This window comes from Sus scrofa, chromosome 4 (genome assembly GCF_000003025.6).
Source record: "Sus scrofa isolate TJ Tabasco breed Duroc chromosome 4, Sscrofa11.1, whole genome shotgun sequence".
NCBI lineage: Eukaryota > Metazoa > Chordata > Mammalia > Artiodactyla > Suidae > Sus > Sus scrofa.
This window is the reverse complement of record NC_010446.5, coordinates 119,049,017-119,071,387: the sequence shown is the minus strand read 5'-3', so window position 1 is coordinate 119,071,387 and position 22,371 is coordinate 119,049,017. Positions and strand designations below refer to the sequence as shown.

Sequence of the window (22,371 nt, the reverse complement as noted above, 5' to 3'; positions counted from 1 at the left end):
GTATTTCCCGCCTTTGACTAATTGCTATAGTCCTTTCTATATTCCTTATCCTCTGCCCTTTCAATTTTGTGAAATAATGTCCAAGAGGTCCTTTAATGTGAAGGGTTTTTTTGATTTTGTTTTTGTCAGACCTGCTTTCTCTGGGATATCTTCGTTTTCATCACAGTCTCATTCCCCCTTTTTAACCATCACCTCGCTTTTCCTCGGCCGCGTTCATGGCGTTTCTCAGACGGTGGTGGCTGTGTCCACGTTCCCATCATCAGCGGTGCCTTCCAGTGCTCCACTTACGTTTGATTTTGAATTTTGTTGTCAGCACTATCACCTCTTGTTCTTTGCTGCACTTCCATCTTTGTTGGCCAGTTCTTTCTTTCAATTTATATATTTTTAACAAATACCACGTGGATTTACCACGGGGAGATAAAGGGTTGACACAACTGCACGCTTTGCTATCTGAGCGTGAACAGAATGGCACCTGTGCCATTGACCACTGGCCAACTCTGAAAAAGGTGACATGACTGGTCACTGCTCCTTATGTGCATGTGTCATTTACTTAGTGATTTATGAGCTGAAGAGCTGGCAGCAACATCCTTTATGCGATTGCTCAGTTCTACCATGACAGACAAAAACTGGACCCTGTTCCTGGGGAAGGGGTGTTATTTAACTAAACCTTGCCTCTGAGATTGTTTGGGCTGCTGGAACAGGCCACCACAGACTGAGCAATAGCAAACACGAACAGCAGACATTGGTTTCTCACGGGCCTAGAGGCTGCGAGCCCAAGATCAAGGTGCTCACAGATGGAGCGTCTGAGGAGAGCCGTCTTCCTGGCTTGTGGCTATCTGTCTCCTCGTGTCCTCCCATGGGAGAGAGCAGGGAGAGAGGAAGAAGCTCTCTCGTGGGGCACTCGCATCAAGTACCTCCCAAGGTCCCCTCTCCAGATACCATCACATTGGGAAGTCAGGCTTTCGCAGATGCATTTTGAGGGGACGTGACTATTCAGTCCACAGCACCATGGCAACTGGAATTTCAAAAACCAGAGTTGCACAAAGCAAGCACATGCACACGACACACACACATGCACATACATACATACCTACACAATCAATGTATCAGAACCGGGTCTTATGTGTTCATTATTGTTTCTTTTCAGATTGTGTCATTTTGCTTCAGTCTCTTCCCTGCTCCTTTTGCTCAGATGCTTTTTGTTTTCTCCTTTTCTCTCACTCTCTTTCTCTCTTTCTCTCATGCCTACAGGAGAACTAGGAAGGCTTTCTGGGAAAACCTAGGTGAGTTTGTGTTCTCAGTGAAATACTGAATGAACAGCTCTCTAGTTAGTTTATCTCAAAGGCTCTGGAGGTATAGCCAGATATTGAGGAGGTGGTCCTTCTGGATCCGATACAGTGAGCTTGCTCTCTGTTGCATTTGTGGGTTTCTCCTGTGTATCAGAACAGATCCATGCTTACACACTGAGCACCTCAGTTCAGTTCGGCACTGCTTGAACATGTTACGTTTAGCTGCAGAAGCCTGTGGTAGAATGAATGCACAAAATGGCCCTTGTTCTCCACTGGTCTTTGTGTCTACCCCTTTGCAGTGTGACGTTGCAGCTCCTTCCTTACCCTTTGGAACTTGGCTGGCCTTGGGACTTGCCTTAGCCAACTGAATGGGATGAAAGGGACAATGTGCCAGGGTCTTGCTCACTTCTGCTCTGTCTTGGCCCCTATGTGAATGGGCTTAGCTAGTTTGAAGGAGTTGAAAGACCATGTAGAGAATATTTCCATTTCCCAGGTGAAGACATCCTAGACTAGCCTACAGCCAGGTGACCACATATATGGAAGAACATCCAGCCAAGATCAGCAGAACTGCCAGCCTGGTCTCATATGCATATGAGCCAGCTCAGATGAGAAAAATGGCTTGGCTGAACCATAGATTTGTGAAGAAAAGTATGTGCTTATTATTATGGCATTTAGGACTTTTTAAAACCTCAGCAATGGTCAAATAATACAATGCCGTTTTTAGAGGCAAAGGTTTTTTTTAATTAACTTTAGCTCTTACTGTAATCTATAAAAATGTCCTTTGCTCAGTCCTGAGAGTAAGTAGCTGGTAAACTCCAAGCCAATTCTCCCACCTTAACTTTAAACAGACCTCTTAGAGCACCGTCAAGTCAAGGCTGCTGAACTATCCCACATGGAGGAGTAGGGACCATGTCTTTCTAACCATTTGTTTCATCAGCCCGTTGCACATTACCTGGTGTCCAGAATCACTCTATAAATATTTGCTGAATGAGTGAAGACGGAAAAGCCTTCTTGAGCAGTAACAATACCTCTAGGGAAATCTAATTAATACTCAAAAATGTCTCAGTATTTTGGAAAGGTTTTTTTCTTTCTCTTTTTTTAAATATCACTTTAAAAATACACTTTTTTTGGAGTTCCCGCTGTGACAGTGGGCTAAGAATCCTACTGCAGCGACTCAGGTTGCTGTAGAGGTATGGGTTTGATCCCCACCTAGCACAATGGGTTAAAGAACCTGATGTTGCCACAGCTACTGCTCAGATTCAGTCCTCACCTCAGGAACCTCCCTATGCCATGGGTGCAGCTGTTTAAAAAAAATACACTTTTTTTTCCCTCCTATGAAGAAAAAATTCTCCCCCTTTTCTACAAATTAAAGTGTTTCAGTGCAAAATGAAAATGGAAACGCATTTGTAGATGTAATAATATAAAGGTAATCAGGCTGAAGGGTGGTGTAAGAATCACCCTTGTTAATTAAGACTGGCATCTTAGAGATGTGAACTTGGAGTTTTTGTCAAATGTTGGCTGTGCTTGTGGACCCACTCATCTATACATATTTCTTTTTTATCTGGCAGTCCTTGTGGGCAAGGTCACAGTTTTGAAAACTGCCGTCTGAGTTTAGAATTTAGATCCTATAATCCATCCATGGCTCGCACATCTGAGAGGAGGGAGAGAACCCTTGATTTGTATTAGACTTTGATCATGTCCTGAGGTTCTGTCAGACCAAGAACCAGCTACAAGCTAAAGTGAAGGGGACAAGAGAGAAGAATATGAGTCGTGTTACTTTTCTTCTTCAAAGAGAATCATTCACTTAAAATCTGGAAGATATTTCCTTAATTGCTATTTTAAAAGAATCAAAACTCACCAAAATTGATTAGAAAAACCATACTGGCCAAATGGGAGATCAAAGTTTGTAAGGGATAAACAGAACCATTGGGTCTGTGTCCTGGGCAACTTTTTAGACCATGCGATGAAGAATTTAATAAATGGTGCTCTGGAGGCAAGAATAAGGTCATTGACATCCATTCTTTAGCCTCTTGCTCATACACAGGAGGCAGATTGGGTACCTGCTCTGTATCCCATTTGTCAATAAGGAAGTTGAAGAGATGCCAGGAGGGTGCACGGGATGGAGGGGTCATTGACCTGCCCAAAGAACTGGTCCACGCTGAACCACTGGGATCCCTCCCAGGCATCCTGCAGGCACGCTGACTATCTGACTTCCAACACGATAGCGCTCTTTATTCCTCTACCCCCAAGAAAGAATTCATATGTGGGAAGAAAACGAACTCAAACTTGATTTCGTGGATTTAATTTTTAACATTTTATTTGAAAAATACAATACACAGCAGAGAATTACTTCCTCCCCTACTGCTCTTTGACAGCGGAAACTGTACGGAAAAGGTAACAGATATTTGGCAAGGACAGATCCTGAGAAAAGAGAGGCCCAGTTAGAAGCGGGGTAGACAAAGTCTGTCAAAGAAGGTTCACCTCTCTTTTAACATAAAAGAGCCTTTTAAATAATCTTAGGAATCAGATAAAACATGTGCAGAATTTCTGCCATGCAAACAGAGACTACTGAAATTTTCAGGCTGACCAATTTATACTGACCTGGGCCCCAAGTAAGTGTAATAAAAAGATGTCTTTATCAGAAAGATATGTGTTCACTGGCTTTTACTAGGCTATGTATGTACATATTTACAAGTTAATATTTTCTTACATATGTTTTTCATTATTCTCAGTAAGAGCATCATGGCTAAGGGCTCTTTGCTGGCTTTTTGCCTTATGCACGTGTATCTTTTTATTTCTCTGAATTCCTTGGTGGGCAGCATCATTGACTGCACAAGCTTAGGTCCATGACATTTAAATATTACAGATGACCTCACTCTGATCCTGGTTTAGATTTGGACTTCTGAGCAATTTTTAACTCCTGTATTCAGACCAGGTTTAGCAAAGTACAAAGATGCAACACTTATGTATGCATATATAACTAAGGCTTCCAATAGGAAAAATGTGATCAATTGGTTCCTTGAAAACTGATGCTAGAACTGAGACATCTGACCTGACTCTTAAGCCTTGCTGGCAACCCTGCCTCCTCGCTCTTAGATCATTCTGTCCACTTTCATGCCCTGCCAGTGAATTCTCCATCACTGTTATTGCCTAAAAAGTCTTTAAAGAGGGTCAAGGCGTTCTAAGCTTTTTTGTGTGCTCTAAATTTCCACCAGAATTGAATTTGCTCTACAAGTCTGAAAGATAGAAATATGAATTGTTTTCTGTGTTTCTGGCCCTACCATAAGTGCTTCAACTCCCACAGTGACTTAGAAATAAGTCTTTGGTTATATTTATTTTCTGACTTGTGTTGAAATTAGGGAGAAAATTAAAAGTGCAATTCCTTTCATCTGTCAAGGTTAGGAAGCATCTTCTTAGTCAATTAAAACTACCTCTCAGATAAGACAAAGCTAGTCCGCAGAGCTTTGAAAACTGTAGTTATTGTTGAGGGGTACTCCGAATGGTTTTCTCATAGTCCAGTTCATCTTCGTTATGGTGTCAGGATTCTCATCCTTAATTCCACATGCTCTGTGTAAGGTGGATCCCTCAGGGCCTCTCTGGAGGGATGGGGGCTCGGGCAGGGGGCTGAGGGTTGCAGGAAAGACATCTGATTTAAGTTTTGACTTGAAAGACCTTACATCTAATCTCTTGACATTATTTTTAAGTAGATTATAAAATGGCTAGTATGTTGTTGTGTTTTCAAAAGGATTCATGCTTAAAACACAGATGTTTAAAATACAGCATAACTTTTGTAACTTTTATTTTGGCATTTCTTCGATTTTTGAAATATAAGTAGGGGAGTTCCCATTGTGGCGCAATGGGATCCATGATGATGCAGGTTCGATCCCTGGCCTTGATCAGTGGGGTGGGGATCCGGCATTGCCGTGAGCCGTGATGTAGGTCGCAGACTCGGCTCAGATCCCGTGTGGCTGTGGCTGTGGTGTAGGCTGGCAGCCACAGCTCCAATCCACCCCTCAGCTGAGAACTTCCATATGTCTTGAGTGCAGCCCTAAAAGAAAAGGCAAAAAAAAAAAAAAAAAAAAATAAATAAGTAGTTGCCCTGGACTCCACTGACTTCTGAAAAGCCTCAGTGTGTCCAAAATGATATGGCAGCTGTGGCATGCATTAAAACCCAAACTAGGGAGTTCCCACTGCGCTCAGCGGGCTTTGAAACTGACTAGTATCCACGAGGATGCAGGCTCAATCTCATCCATGGCCTCATTCAGTGGGTTAAGGATCCGGCATTGCCACAGATGCGGCTCAGAGCTGGCACTGCTATGGCTGTGGTGTAGGCCAGCAGCTGCGGCTCTGATTCAGCCCCTAGCCCAGGAACTTCCATATGCTGCTGTAGGTGTGGCCCTGAAAAGAAAAAAAGAAAAGAAAAAAGAAAACTAGTTCAGGGTCAGAAAAGCCGAATTGAAATTTTAAGTGCCTCTGACTAGTAGTGTGGAGCTGGGTAGACTGTTTATTCTGCCTTGTCTTCATTTTCCTCGTCTGTCCAACTAAAGCCACACTCTTCATGTTGAGCCAGGGTTCGTGTGAAGATCAAATGAAATAATAAATGAAAATGTACTTTGTAAACTACAAAGTACTACGTATATGCAAAGTAAAAGACATTAACAACATTTGTATTTGGATAATTTAAATTAGACTGTTTGGATGTGGTTCTTTCCTATTTAAATTATGTGGAAACTTGACTGGTAAAAAGCCTAAGAATGGAGCCTTTGACCACTCTTGCGACATTTTTGTCAGTAGAAAATTGCTCAATAAACAGGTACCATTGCTGGATTTAGTCATGTAGGCTATTCTAAACACTGCCTGCATTTAAAAACTATAAGTCAACAATTAAACCACAACTGTCAGGAACAGAAATCCAAATAAATAATTTTTAATTATGATACATTACATATTACAGTAAAAATTGGCATTTTCCCCTTCAAAAGCAGAAGCACCAGTCTTAGAATTTATAGTAGGAATGGTATTTTAAGTGAAATATAGCGTAATATTATGTGCAAACATCATTTTAGTAGAGAACATACTTTCTAAAAGTAAAGTAACGTCACACACTGAAATCTGTTAGAACGGAAATAAGGTCATGCTGAATAGTGAAATAAACGCCCCCATGACTTTCAAAGTCCATTCAATGAAACACGGTATACTGCTGAATAGAACATCTACGAAAAATTAAAAAGCTTAACGAGCTCAAGATGGAGGGATTTTTTTTACAGAAATATGACTTGGGTAAAGGTTTCTTTTCTCATCGTCTCAGGTGGTTCTATGAGAAAGTAAAGTGAACACTTTATTTCAGAATTTGTTCATGGGGCATCACTTTGTAGGCAACACCTACTTTGTGTGAGGTTTTGCTGCAGGTGCTGGGGAGACAGAGAAGAAAGACACAGTCCTGCCCTCGAGGAGCTCACAGTCTAGTGGGGGACACAGATACGGTGACACTGAATCTTAAATGATAGAAATTATTAGACAATGTTATAAGCTTTTTTTTTTTTTTGTAATCAAACACACTTGGAATGGGTGGTGAAAACAGACGATGTCCAGTGCAGGGAGAGCCCGTCGGCATCAATATCATGTGACTTCCGCAAAGGCAGTGATGTGGTTCTACAAAAAGAAAAAAAAAAAAAAGGAAAGACAAAGTCAGAGCCTCGGGGGGACTGTCTCTGTCAAAGATGTAGAGCTTTTACAACGAAGCATTAGCCGAATAGAAATCCGTACCCCAGGTATGTTTAACTGCAAGGACAGATAGCCTTAGTAAAATGAGTGATATGATATTATTACATACATTGAGCTGCTAATTATATATTTTCCTTAATATTCTTAATTAACCAAATAGACGAAAATGCTATACCTGCCTTCTTCAAAATTAACCCTGAAATTTGGAGAGAGAAAAATGGCCATGCAGGACGTGTGACTATTCTGTTCCGTGTTAATGGAATTTTAATGCTGCGTGGTGGAGTTTCAGATTCATTGCTCCCTGCGAGACAGATGGCGTAGAATGAGTGGCGAAATGTTCAGACTGAAATGGCATTTGCTAGTTGACAAAGATCTACTCAAATACTTCTTTTCTGATGCATGAATCCAGACGACAGACTCCATCTCCATGGTTTACCTCAACCAGAAAACTCTTCATGGAGCCTCCTTAATGTTTTTTTTTTTTAAGCCACAGAATTGTGTACAAAGAAACCCTGTGGAATGGCTAATATTTAAATGGTTTCAGGAGTCCCCAGTGTGGTGCAGTGGAAACGAATCTGACTAGGAACCATGAGGTTTTGGGTTTGATCCCTGGCCTCGCCCAGTGGGTTAAGGATCCGGTGTAGCCATGAGCTGTGGTGTAGGTCACAGACATGGCTCGGATCTGGCGTTGCTGTGGCTGTGATGTAGGCCAGCAGCTGCAGCTCTGATTCAAGCCCTAGGCTGGGAACCTCCGTATGCTGTGGGTGTGGCCCTAAAAAAAAATAAATAAATAAAATACATGGTTTCAGACATGCAACAGGTTATATACCAGGGCTGCTGAAACACTGCAGTGGAAATCTATATGACATATCAATCATGTCACATATTTAGGTCATGTCGAGAGCTAACAGAAGTGACAGCCCAAACCAAAAACAACAACATTACAAAAGGTTTTACCATCATATTACCTGTTCTGAATGTTTTTCATAGTAGCTTTGACTCTTTATAAGTCAAAGACAGACATCATAAATAGAATTCACATCGTGGACGCATGGCCGGGAGATATCTTCCATGTGCATGTAGCTCTTTTCAAATGAGGGTGTTTAAAATGGCTAAAACAGTTTTTGAACGTGTGTGAGTAAACTAAAGTTCACTTTCACTGAATTGAGGCATATTAACCACGACCAGAATACTATTACTAAGGATGACTGCTTAAGGCATTATTTTCTAGATCTGACCCATTTAAACCTAGAGGAGAACAATATCAGAAAGAGTCAATAGTGAGCAGAGTGTGCTGACCTTTTTACTAACGCCCAAGCCCTTAGAAACGTTAATTTCCCATTTAAAAAATGCACGATGAACATACTGGCAAATTCAGCAGCTCATCTCTAAGTTTTCTTGAGTTTTCCTTACAAAAGCAGAAACATGACTTTAGGACACAAAAAGATTTGTCAGTTACATAACACACTATGATTGAATAAAAGCCATAAGAACTGTGGAAAGAGAACATCATAGTTTTAGTTCCAGTGGCCCCATGGGGACTTGAAATCTGTGAACTGAGAAAATACAATCTGATACACAGAGTTTCAGTACAGGACCTAGCACGCAGTGATTGTGGGAAAGATGTTAAAATATTAATTGGAGATTAACCAGTCATTAGCAACTGGCGGGAGGGGAAAAGGTGAAGAAGTGACAGTAGAAAAAAAAGAACGAAGATTTTTAAAAAAGAGAGAAAATGGAGAGCATTCCAAGGCCACTGGCCTAGAAAGGTATCAGTGTTTCCTTAACCTAAATAATACAGGGTCCCCAAGGCTCATTAAATTTGCTTTAGATGATCCTAAGTGAAGGCGACAGCCACCACCTGGGAAGGTAGACCTGAAATATTAAAATACCTTAATAAAGCAAAGTATCAGAAACAAATCACTGATAACCAAGGCAAGGGAGAAGAGAAGCAGAGGGACAGGTACAAGCTGGAGAGGGTGACAAAGAATGTGCAGTGCCTGTCAGGAGAGCATATAAATTATCATCTCAGCCTGCACCTGCTGAGGAGGAGGGATGCTATTCATGCTCAGGGCCACGTAGCCTAAACGGGGGCTGTCCCAAACAGGGGCAGAAGGGCAGCTTCAATATAAGGCACTGAACAGATAACTCGAAGAGTGCTATTGAGATTTAGGAGATACTGGATTCAGTACATTTAGGGAGTTCCCGTTACGGCTTAGTGGTAATGAACCCGACTAGGAACCATGAGGTTGCAGGTTCGATCCCTGGCCTTGCTCCGTGGGTGAAGGATCAGGCGTTACCGTGAGCTGTGGTGTAGGTTGCAGACGCAGCTCAGATCCGGTGTAGCTGTGGCTGTGGTGTAGGCCAGCAACTGTAGCTCTGATTCAACCCCTAGACCGGGAACCCCCATGTGCTGCACCTGCGACCCTAAAAAGCAATAAATTAAATAAATAAATAAAAGCCCATTTCACTGACCACTAGATCTTCCTTTCACTGTCATCAATTCCGTCTGATATCACCCCTTTCTTTATGCTAAGTCATTACCAGGTGTAACTCCAAGGGTAAGAGTTTCCAGACGGACTATACCTTTGGATTCCAGGGCTCGGGAAATTGCTGCTTTTTTCCAATTAGCATCCTTTCACTTTCACATCACACTTACGTTCTAACCTCTGAGATGATTTTTCCTATTTGACTAGAATTAGAAGGGTTCTGCTCAGGGCTTATTATTTAAAGAGGGTGGGTAGAGACAGAAAGAGATGAAAAGAAAACAATGGAGGGACTATGCCTGGGAAGAGAAAATGAAGTGGAACTTGAATAATAGTTTCCAAGTACATGAAAGGAATGTACAAAGAGCAGAGGGGCCATCTGTTCATTAATTTCACTCAGGGCAAATAAACCCACACCACAGAGCAGAAGAGATGGACTGCTTATCTCAGTGAGCTTAAAAGAAATCAGATGAATTCTCTTCTAGCACAGGAGCGGGTTTTCCCGAAAGAATCTAGAGAAAGGACAAATTATTTAAGATTCTTACCATCTATAAGATTCTATGGTTCTATATTATAACAATTACATGTATGGAAATGCAGGAATTTAAATATTCAAATGATATAACTCCTATGCAGGAAGTATGATATTGGTCATTTCCTCATCAGCATTTTCCTCAGTAATATAAAAAAAAATGGAATTGCATTTAAAATGTTCTGATCCTGTGTCTTGAGGAAGAGACTCACTCTGAGGCAAACTAGGTGACAAGCGATGTCCCCTTTTAACCTGGCTGAATTCTTAATAAGCAATCTTATTGATAGACAATAATGCAAACACTCAGTAGGCAAGCCAAAAACCCATGCATAGAAGCTTAAGTGCAGAGTCACGAGAAGAAAGTGGTCATGTAACTCAGCAGTGCAATTACACATACAGACGCTTACAATGGAGATGACAGAGTGTGCATCCAAAGAGTTGAGGGTAGAATATGCCACAACCATTAGAACATGTTCATTCAAATCCACAGCAAATCAGTGAGCAAAGTACTGAACCCATTCCTTGAGTGCAGACGTCCCATGGGAAAATAAGCCCTTGTTTCCCAAAAGTAGTTTGGATTCTTAAATTTGACAGACACTTAAGTCTCTACGAAGTCAAAATGTGAAGCTTTATGCTCCATTTGGAAAAAAACCTCTATTTTGGGAGTTCCCCCTGTGGCACAGTGGGTTAATGTGTGGCATTCGAAAAAAGTGCAAAATAAACTCCCAAACTTTCTTATTATTGTTAATATTATTCTATAATAAATAATAAGTCTGTATAAATTGTACTTTGTAATTTTTAAAAAGTGACGTGAAAATGTGATGACGACTTGCCACCTGACAAGATCTGCCACTCGCCATTTCTCTTTGAAAAAAGAGAGGGAATGCAAAAAGAGCATTTCAGATAAGAAAACCAAAAAAAAGGTCTTTACTGTTAAGGGCTGTTTGGTTTAATGTTAGGTTCCCATTCATGAGTGGAAAACCAGTGAAAAAACAAAATATATTTGATAAATAATAAAAGCAATACCCAAAACAATCTGGTGTCTAGATCCTCTGTGGTTATACTAGAAGCCTGCACAGAAGGACACCCTTCGCCTTGGCTCTGCACCCCAACTGCAGCTCCAGTGCGCTCTAGCGCACCTACGTTTATTGCCTTAATTGGAGGTGTTCACAGCGGCTGATTCCCATTATCCAGCTGAAAAGCCTTGCAAGACAGTCTTTAAAGGTCCTTCCCTGTGAATTTTCTTCTTGGCCATTTTCAGTAGGTTGGATGTGAGACACCTACAAAATGTATTTCATGTTATTTCCATGCGTATTTAAATACCGACTTACTTTGATGCTGAAGTACTAGTCTGTTTAAAGTTCTGTGTTGTTATACTGTTAGACCAAATGCTGAGGTTAAATACTACTCCAGTTCCTCTCTTTCAGGACGATTATAAACAGCTTTTGTTTTTTAATAGGAAGTTGTCGGCAATCAGCTTTTATGTTAAACATAAAATGGGATCTGTGCATATGCTAATTTTAATTCAGTGATTCACTTCTTCAGCTCTGTTGGTAAGGAAGCTATGTGGTAGGTGGCCTTGGCAGTCAGCTAGTATAAATGTCAAGTGTTTGAAGGTGGGCTCCATAAAAATTGAAATTTTCACAAGCAACTTAACCTTTCAGAGACCCAGCTTTCTCATTTGTGAAATGGAAACAATAATACCCATTTGAATGGATTTTTATTTCTTAATGAGATGATGTGTACAGAGGTCCTTGTCTCTATTCAAACGTATCATGATCATTGTCTATCAAAGCCAGAGAAACAAGAAAAGAAGTAAAAGAGAGAAAGAAAAAGAAAGAACTCGAGAAACTGTTTATAATTTGTTGGGTTTTCACAATGCTCTGGTCTATGATTTGATTTTTTCAATTTTTTAAAAGATTTTAATTTTTTCCATTATAGTTGGTTTACAGCGTTCTGTCAGTTTTCTACTGTACAGCAAAGTAACCCAGCCAGTCACACACACATACAGACATTCTTTTTCTCACATTATCTTCCACCAGGCTCCATCACAAGTGACCATATCTAGTGATAGAGTTCCCAGTGCTATATCCAGCAGGATCTCATTGCTTATCCACTCCAAAGGCAATAGTTTGCATCTATTAACCGCAGAGAAATAAACTTGAAATGGCTCAAAGACTTAAACCTAAGACAAGACACCATCAAACTCCTGGTCTGTACTTTTAATATCTAAACAAACTTTAAATTCAAATGTTGCAAACTCATTTGGTGGCAACCAACCAACCTGAATTACTTTGAGGCCATTTATAGTCTCTACTGTGCTGCAGAAATATCCATCTTTGATTACAAAGTGCTGCCCAAGGATCCTGCCTGCCTAAGAGAATACACAGTATTTTCCCCTAAAATATATTAAAAGATTTTAATCCTGAAAAACATCTAGCACTAACGATTTAGGGTAAGAAATCATGATCCTTTAATAATCAACAACTCTGACGCTATATAGACACAACCTACATTTTATCAGGGGAAGGGAGATGGGTGTTATACTCCCAAATATAGGCCATCTTTATTTTGCTATTTGCTTCCTTTCTTCATTCGCTGTGTCCTTTGATGAGGATAAAGTGGGCAAGAGAAGAGAGAAGGAAGAAAAGCATTAATGTACAGAAGATAATATAAGAGAAGGAATGACTGGGTCACTTTGCTATATAGTAGGAATTAGCACAACACTGTAAATCAACTACACTTTAATTTTTTTTTTTTTTGGTCTTTTTTGTCTTTTTAGGGCCGCACCCATGGCATATGAAAGTTCCCAGGTTAGAGGTCCAACCAGAGCTGTTGCTGCTGGCCTACACCACAGCCACAGCAACGCCAGATCTGAGCCGCCTCTGTAACCTACACCACAGCTCACAGCAACGCTGGATCCTTAACCCACCGAGCAAGGCCAGAGGTGGAACCCGCAACCTCATGGTTCCGAGTTGGATTTGTTTCGGCTGTGCCACAAGGGGAACTCCCACTTTAATTTTTAAAAAATCAACCTAAAAAAAAAAAAAGCAGTAGTATATGAAATGTGTGCTAAGACTACTTCATCACATTACATTTTCATCCTGGTAGGTTGTGAAGTTGGTATTTTAAGAAATGATGCTTGGACTTCCCATTGTGGTTCAGTGGAAACAAACCTGACTAGCATCCTTGAGGATGCAGATTCAATCCCTGGCCTTGCTGTGGTGTCGGTCACAGACAGATGTGGCTCGGATCTGGCGTTGCTGTGACTGTGGCATAGGCTGGCAGCTGCAGCTCTGATTCGACCTTTAGCCTTTACCTTCATATGCCAAAGGTAAGGCCCTAAAAAGAGACACACACACACACACACACACACACACACACAAGGTCCATCTAAAAAGAAAAGAAATTATTAGAGAACTTCAAACTTAAGACTATGTAAAGTTCATTGTAAAGTCAGGAAAGATGACTTTTTAGGAACCATTTCTTCTTCTTTTTTTCTTTTTAACAGTAGTTCTGTTTCAACTCAGAATTTTACATTAGCTCAGAGCTTTGTTTCTTCTCGGGAATTCCCTTCTGTACTATGTGGAGAAAGGCTGAAAGCTACTTTCGGAGAGAATGGTCCCTCCCTAGAGAGAGGAGGACTCTGGGTGGCTTTCTCTAATAAGCAGTGACACCAGAGGCAGGCCCAGCTTTTAGTGGAGCAGCATTAGCTACAGATCTTCTGAAGGCTTTCCAAGTGCTGAGAAGCCAAAGCAGCTCAAGGCTTTCCCACACGGGATCTTTAGGAGCTCGGGTTCTCAATTTGGCTGCATGCTGGAATCACCTGGGAACTTTAGAAAAAAATTCTGCCGCAATTCCAGAGACTTGATTTAATTGTTCTGAGGTGTGGCCTGGGCAATGGGATTTTTAAAGACTCTCCAGATATATCCCAATGTGCAGCCAATATTGAAAATACTGTTTCTGAAGCTCTGCAGGCGGAGCTGGATCCAGGTCAATTGCTGGCACCATATCCTGGTTACCTGAAGTGCCTGATACGCCACAGATCCCCTAGCTCAAGCCCAGGCCCATCCGATTCTTGAGAGAACATTCCAGAAGCCTGCCCTTTTTGCAAGTGCTGCAAGGGATGGATTCCCTTTTACATCAGTCTGAGAACCACTGCCAAAAGGTGTAAAGTGATTGGTCAGCAATATGAGCACTGTCAGGTACATTCTATCCATTCTTTCTTTAAAACACTATTTCTCCAGTGAAAAGAGCACTGCCTAAAAAAAAAAAAAAAAATGGTAATCCTGAATGATTCTCAAAAAGATAAAATCTCTGTGTTTAAACACTTCTGGGAACAGCTGCACATTACATTCCTTGCTTAAAGCTTCACAAGGCATAAGGTGTTGAGAAGATCTGTAACATACACTTTAACTCAGTGACTTTGCCAACACACTGGCATGAAACTCCAGGTAAGTCTGTTAATGCTAATGTGCCTTTGGTACTTGGTGGATGTGAGTAGCCCTTAATCTACCAGAAGTTAAGTTTCTTTCTTTCTTCCTATTTTCCTTCCTTCCTTCCTCTTTCCTTCCTTTCTTCCCTCCCTCCTTGCTTGCGGCCGCCCCACAGCATATGGAGTTCCCATGCCAGGGATCATATCTGAGCCACAGTTGCAACCTACACTGCAGCTACCGCAATGGCAGATCCTTTAACCCACCGTTCAGGGGTGGGGATGAACCTGTGTTCGGAGGCTGCAGAGATGCTGCTGATCCTGTCGCACCACAGCGGAACTCCCACCCAAAGTTTCTTAATTTCCCTAACTCTAAAGACCTGTCCACCACACTTTTCGCCCATATTCACAACTACGTTCTCACCTATCAACCCAGTTAACCTTCTGTCATTCCTGCCTCATCCTACAAAGGTTCTTTGGTCATTTTGGAAATTTCCCAACCACGAGTTTGTTCACCTGCTTCAGTCCCTTCTGCTCTCAATTCTACTTCTACTTACACTCATTCTGGGCCCCACCCAACACTCTGTAATGACATCCTCAAGTCTCTTATCCCCGTGCTCTTACCTCACCTGCCAAATAGAACCTTCAGGCAAACAGGTTCCTCTCTCTGGACCATTCTTCCCCCTCCTCCTCTAACAGTCCTTCGGCTCTCTCCTTAGAGGATGCTGCAAGCATCGCTGAGATTGGACAGGTCCCACTTGATGTGCTCCTCTAGCATAACTATCATCACCCTGTTCTGAGTTTGCTTCTAAAATTCTTTATAAAATCCATAAAGGTACAGACTTATGAGACTGTAAACTCTTGAGTCCTGGGAAACATACCACAGTGCTTCTTCCTTGATATTTGTTACATATTTCATGTTACAAATCTAGTAACAAATAAAATTTTACTGTACATAACAAAGGATAAGAAAGTAACTCACCCATAAATCGTATCTCTGCCTTTACACTAGTATTTTAATGTAACCAATGGCTTCTTATTTATTTTATTTCTCTTTTATAACTTTTGAAAACACATTAGATTTACTAAATAAGCAGCCCAATGCTACTTGATGGAGAAGAATCAGAGGATGTGGGTAATGGATCAAGTGCATGGTAAATTTTTGTATAAGCAGGAGCTGATTAAAACTCCTTATTATAAAAACTTGCCTGTTTTCAGAAAGAGGTGCCAGTCAATAGAAATCTGGATAAGCCACATCAAGATCATTTCAGAAACATTCAAAACCCTAAGTGCAAAAAAAAAAAAAAAAATCCAAAACCCCCCAAAACCATAAGGACCATTAGGTGTAACACAGAAACACAGACCATTCAGAAAAACTTTGTAAAGGTAAACATACATTTAACATACAGCCCAGCAATCCCATTCCCATTGTGATGCAGCGGAAACGAATCCCACTAGGAACCATGAGGTTGTGGGTTTGATCCCTGGCCTCACTCAGTGGGTTAAGGATCCAGCGTTGCTGTGAGTTGTGGTGTGGGTCACAGACATGGCTCAGATCCTGCATTGCCGTGGCTGTACTGTAGGCCAGCAGCTGTAGCTCCAATTTGACCCCTAGCCTGGGAATTTCCACATGGCGTGGGTGTGGCCCTAAAAAGCAAAAACAAAAAACAAAGAAAAAAATTAGAACCATCAGTCACTTCATGAATTAAGTCTAAAGGGCAAATGGTGTCTAGAAGTCATGGAATTATTACTTCAATATTTGATTGTTTCAGTCACAATAGAAAAGCAGAATATAAATGTCTGGGAAGGTATTCAAGATGTACAAATTAAAATAAGGTACTTCAGGAGGTCCCGTCGTGGTTCAGTGGTTAACGAATCTGACTAAGAACCATGAGGTTGCAGGTTCGATCCCTGGCCTCACTCAGTGGGTTAAGGATCCGGCATTGCCGTGAGCTGTGGTGTGGGTTGCAGATGTGGTTCGGATCCCACATTGCTGTGGCTCTGGCGTAGGCTGGTGGCTACAGCTCCGATTCGACCCCTAGCCTGGGAACCTCCATATGCCGCAGGATCGGCCCTAAAAAAATGGCAAAAAGACAAAAAATAAAAAATAAATAAATAAAATGAGGTACTTCATTTCTTTTTGATCTCTAAGATTGGTGAAAATTATTGAGAACAGTATACTCTGTTGTTGGAGAGAACAGCAGCTATGAGTCAAACCACAAACCTTAAGAGGACTCATCCTCGCCTCCTCTTCTTTCCCAGCATTTCCACGCCTATGAGTAATATCTTAAGTTATGAATTGAATGTAGAAGTATATCTGTGTTAGAGATTTCTACCCGGCATTGTTTACAATTGTGGGACAGTGGGAGTGGAAGCAATCCTCTAAGCCTGACAAAGGGAATGATTGATTTATGTGGATTAAAACTTTTGCAGTGTGATTCTGCAATACTGTATATAGCACAGTGCTTAGGATTTGGAGCTCTGAGGTGATAAACAGGAAACATAAATTAAGAAAAGGGAAAACACAGTCCTGTATTCCAGTTACAGAGCACAGGTTGTGTGACCTCGGGCAAATGAGCTAACCTCTTTATGTCTCTTTCTCTGTAAAGCAGGGATAAGAAGATCCACTCAAATCATTTCTGTAAAAATGAAAATGGTATTTTATGCGTGACATTCTCTGCATAATTCGAGACACACAGTAAGCTCTCACGGAAGATGAGCTGTTACAGTCATACTCCATATGATTATTTATTCATTGATCGGTGACCATATCCCTGATATACTATTAAGTGAGCAAAAGCAGGCCACAGAAAGGAACAGCAAGGGGGTCCTAGACTAGCTCAAGCTCACCGCGCCCCATGGGGCTTTGAAGGCTCTTCCAAGAAAATATTTCCGGCGATGTCTGGGGTAGGGTATGGATACCTCCTATGCATCTGTTTCACTTCGGCAGATTTTCAAATCTTGGAGCGTATACAGAATTACGTGTTGCTACTTTAACAGAAACAACAAACAACAACAAAACACGTGGTTTCCTGAGACTGTAAATGGGGTCATTGTTTCTCTTCCCAGTTTGAGTCAAATAAAAGTACATTTTCTTAGGCGAAAATGTTGATAGTGTCATGGTGCCCTGGACTGGCTCGGAGGGCCTCCACGGTGTCTCTAGGACGGCCTACCTGACGGGGACCCATCCGAAGAAGAGGACGGTGGGTGTGTGGCCATGTGTAACTAATGATGTGTGCACGGAGAGTGACTTTTTAATCCATCATTGTATTATTCCCTCCCTAACTATTGCCTGCATGACTCACATAATTTAAAAATGCAGTCATCAGCCTTATATTTATTCATAAAATGAGATGAGAGAGCTTGTTGATATTCAGAAGTAACTTACAGAAAAGATGCTTTTATAGAAGGCCTGTTACAGATGGCTGAAAAAAAAATCTGGCTTTTATTCTTTGTATAGTACATGACGATTTAGAAATAGGGTGGGGAAATCAATAATGAGTATATGGAAGCACATACAGGAAAGATAACATATGGCAAAGTAATACAAGTATACGCTCATCTTTCTAGCCTGAAATGTTGACTGTTGGCATTTTCAAGCTCCCATTTTCAATGGCCTTTTTTAAGCAAAATTAAACTTAACAAATGAGAATGGAGTATAGCATGTAAACACGGATTTACTTCAAATATTTTTTCGTTAAGTGCTCAAAGCTTCGATTGAGAATGAGGGCCTAAAATGTGAATAGAGTTAGTTCCACTAACTATTCCAATATCTGATCACTAATAAACTTGTTTTGACAAGATCTTATATAATATTTACATTACAGTTCAACAGCTCTGCAAAACAAAGATTTGCATTCTAGAAAAGCAACTGAATCTTAACTAGATTTGCCATAGTTATTCATGCACAACATTCTGAAACCTCAAAGGAATTTATCACAGAGAGCACTGTAATGTATAATCATATTTGTCTTGGCAAAAAAAAACACAGGATTGTTTTGCTGTTGCTATGACACTAATGTATGCAACATTTTATACCATAATATTTTCTGCCACATGTGCTATATATGATACAGACAATCTGTATAAACTTTGAAATCCTTGAAATCTATCTATAGGGGTATGCTATTCTGAAATAAAATGAAAACCCTATTAAGGGAATCACCACTGTTGCGGGGGAACAAATTTCTCTTAAGGACGTACAGTGTGCCAAGTTCATTTGCGATCTGCTAATGCCAACAATTACTCTACAAGAAAACCATTATTATACCCATTTTTGAGATAAGGAGAAGAAGAGTAATTTGTCTCACTCCACCTAGTTATAATGTAGCCAACTCGGCACTGCCAGCTGCAAAAGTCTGTCTCCCCATCCCCTACTCTGCCCAAGTTTCAGCTCAGGCTTCGCCTTGATTTCTATGATTATACAATCTGCAAAGCAATGTAAATCCTGAGGCCTGTGCTTTCCTCCATCCCTGTGAATTCCTTCTGTATTTTCCTATCCACATAATTTCCCATGGGTATTAAACAAAACATGGTAATTTCAATCGGTAATAGTACACACTCCTTCTGCCATTTCAAAATTTTGCAAATTGTCATCACTGTTTACCACTTTCATTCAGGTGATGCTTCTGCTAATCGGGGAGCGCTTTCACACTAGGAGCTTCCTGGGCACTACAGGTTAGTGAAACGTTCCTGACCTGCTGTACAAAATTGTAATCTTGGAGCTCCCGTTGTGGCTCAGTGGTTAACAAACCTGACTAGCATCCATGAGGATGCGGGTTCAATTCCTGGCCTTGTTCAGTGGGTTAAGGGTCCGAAATCACCATGACCTGTAGTGTAGGTCACAGACGCAGCTCGGATCCTGTGTTGCTGTTGTGGTTGTGGTGGAGGCCAGCAGCTACAGCTCCATTCAATCCCTAGCCTGGGAGCTTCCATATGCCTGGGTGTGGCTCTTAAAAAAAAAAAAAAAATTGTAATCCTGCAACTTATTCTTAGCATGACCTCACCTTCCTTATAAGCAAGAGGGGATTACCTTTGGTTTAAATGATTAGATCACATAAACCTAAGAAAAAATAATGTCTAAGCCTAGATGGGAAAAAAAAATTTTTTTCTCAAAAAGCATTTCCTATACGTGGCTCTATCCACTAGGTTCGTTCTCTCATCTCAAATTAGTTGGCCGTAAGTAGCTATAGCGGCCTGTTTTGTTAATAATAGAATTATTCAGATATCGCCTCCTCTTGGATTATTGGAAATATTCCATTTTCTATCAAATTCCAACCAAGTTTGTTTTTAAATATTTTTGTTTCCTTGCCAGATTGTCCCCTTTTCTTAGATTTACTGTTCAATATCAGTTAAAATGGATACTGCTTGTGCATGCACTATTTGCATATGCTTACCTCTGCAAATCTGAATGGCAGCTTTCTGCCTTAGAACCCAGAACAAGTAGGGGGCAAGAGAGAGGGGGCGGAACAAAAGCTCTCCGTGCTATGCTGCTGGGATGAATGCAGCTTGACCCAGAAGCATCCTGGAAGGACATCAGTATAATCCTTTTCTGTGAGCTCTGGCCAAGTGACATCTCTGAAGAGTGGCCAGGAAAACGCCATAGATGAAAGGTCAGCATGTTTCTCAAGGTGAGTGCGGTGGATGGATAGTTTTCTTAGCAACACCCTGGCCAGCAGTTAGTCCTTTTTCACTGTAAATCAATCACTGGCATAGACAGATGTCCCCTGCAAGACTGCATGCTTATGTTCCCCCAAATTCTTCTGCTAAAACCTAATCCCCAGTGTAATGGTGTGAGGACATGGGGCTTTTAGGAGATGTTGGGACATGAGGGCAGGGACTTCATGAAGGGGATACGTGTTCTTACAAAGAGATGCTGGAGAGTGCCCTCACCCTTTCTGCCAGGTGAAGACACAGGGAGAAAATGACCGACTATGAACCAGGAAGTGGGCCCTCCCCAGAGACTGAAACCAGGACTGGGATGTGAGGAATACATTTCTGTTGTGCATGAGCCACCTGGGCTAGAGTAGTTTGTTAACAGCAGCCTGAATGGAGTAAGACAACCCCTCCCATCAGCGTCAGCACCCAACCCAAACAAACTTCGCCAAATGATGCCTATCCAGTCCAAAGGGCATAATGTGGCTGTCTGGAGGTCTGGTCCACGTCCTCTTTATATCATTTACCTGGGATTTCTACAGTAGCCTCTCACCCTGGGTTTGGTTTGGTTTGGTTTTGCTTCAGGGTTGCTCTCCTCCCATTTATTCTCCCTTCTGAACATGCCATCGCCTGCCTGCCTTATCCTCCTTAACGGCTGCCCTTTGCCTACAGGCTAAGAACCAGTTCCACTGTGTTGCACAAAAGACCGTTATGGATTTATATCAAACGAGGCAGAGAATATACTCTTCCATACACTTTTTTGCACTTGCATTTGCTCTCTGATAATCTGCCTATTCCTAAAAGGGGCCTGTTTTTCAATTAGGTTCTTTTACATATTCCAGGCATCGATCTATTGGCAAGTGTGTCATTTATGTCTTACATTTTGTGACTGGACTTTTTAAACAGTTTTTTTTTTTCTTTGTTTTTAGGGCCGTACCTGCAACATATGGAGGTTCCCAGGCTAGGGGTCAAATCGGAGCTACAGCTGCTGGCCTACGCCACAGGCACAGCAATGCAGGTTCTGAGCCACGTCTGCGACCTACACCACAGCTCACGGCAATAGTGCCAGATCCTTAACCTACTTATTGAGGCCAGGGATCGAACCCGCAACCTCATGGTTCCTAGTCAGATTTGTTTCTGCTGCGCCATGATGGGAACTCCTTTTGAAACAGTTTTAAACTACTCTTGATAACTTTTATTTTTAAAATGCTTGAACCTAATTTTTTATAGTTAGCAATGCAAGAATGAAACCATAATATTGAGTCCTTCCTTTATAAGCTCTGCAGCTTATCATACCTTGACAGTTTTATTGGTATTATCTAAGATTTCTATCTCGTCATCGCTATATTAATTTCTTTTGTTACATATATTATCTTTAAATAAATTTTATAAATAGTAATTTGTTACTGTATTTACCATAGTCAGCTCTAATTAAGTCTGTATATAAATGGTTACCATCTTTCCTGCCAATGCATTTGTATTATGACTTTTCTCAATTTGAGAGCTCTAGATACTGGTGTTTGGATGAGTTAACTGATAAACATCTTATGGTAACTTTTATGAGTAAAGTTCCTGAATCCTTACACATATGGTATTTTATATGGTTATCTTAACATTTAAATGACCTTTTGGTGGGGCATAGAAGTCTAAGTCACAAACTTTTTCACTGAAAACTCAGGAAGACATTCTTCCATGCTGTTCTGGCATCTAATGCTACAGAGGGAAAGTCCGAGGCTAGCGTGCTATTAGTCCTGGGTGATGGATTAATTTGGGGTCTACTAGTTTTCCCTAGGTACACTGTATTACAACCTCAGAAGCTCAGCTGGCTTCCAGTAACAGGTGTATATTTTTCCCTCAGACCACACGTTGGCGGTCAAGTTCTATGGGTCTGCTCCGGGTTAAGGGTGGGGGTTGCTCTGCTTCCCGTGACACCCCCCTCTCCCACCCCCCGTTCTGGGACCCAGGCTGACAGAGCAACCTCCACCCGGAGGCTCAGAGGAACAGGGCTGGCACACGCTCCGGATGGCTCTACGAGTCTCTGGTTGATGGACTACCCTATCAGGTTCCTTCACACGTCCAAAAAAACTGGAGCAGGAAGGATACTCTGCCTAAGGAAGGGGGTAGTTAATACTTGGGAGCAATTTACTACCTGCCACATACTCACACCCTTCTTCCTTCAGTATTGAACTTTGAAAATGCCACTAAGAAATATCTGAATTTTAGTATGTAGTCTATTTTCTATCCTGTTAAACC

At 41.3% G+C, this 22,371-nt stretch overlaps 2 protein-coding genes across 6 annotated transcripts in view; one reads left to right on the top strand and one right to left on the bottom strand.

Moving 5' to 3' along the window:
• Window positions 1–22,371, top strand: part of SNX7 (sorting nexin 7) — a 217,522-nt gene that overhangs the window by 187,120 nt on the left and 8,031 nt on the right. The gene's annotated exons all lie outside the window — the stretch shown is intronic.
• PLPPR5 (phospholipid phosphatase related 5) overlaps window positions 5,719–22,371 on the bottom strand; it is a 465,309-nt gene continuing 448,656 nt past the window's right edge. For 2 of the 4 annotated variants that reach the window (XM_021088656.1, XM_021088657.1), the window contains exon 10: window positions 5,719–6,941. In XM_021088656.1, the coding sequence (XP_020944315.1) occupies window positions 6,909–6,941 (33 nt within the window). In that variant the 3' untranslated portion in view covers window positions 5,719–6,908. 4 annotated transcript variants of the gene reach the window in all.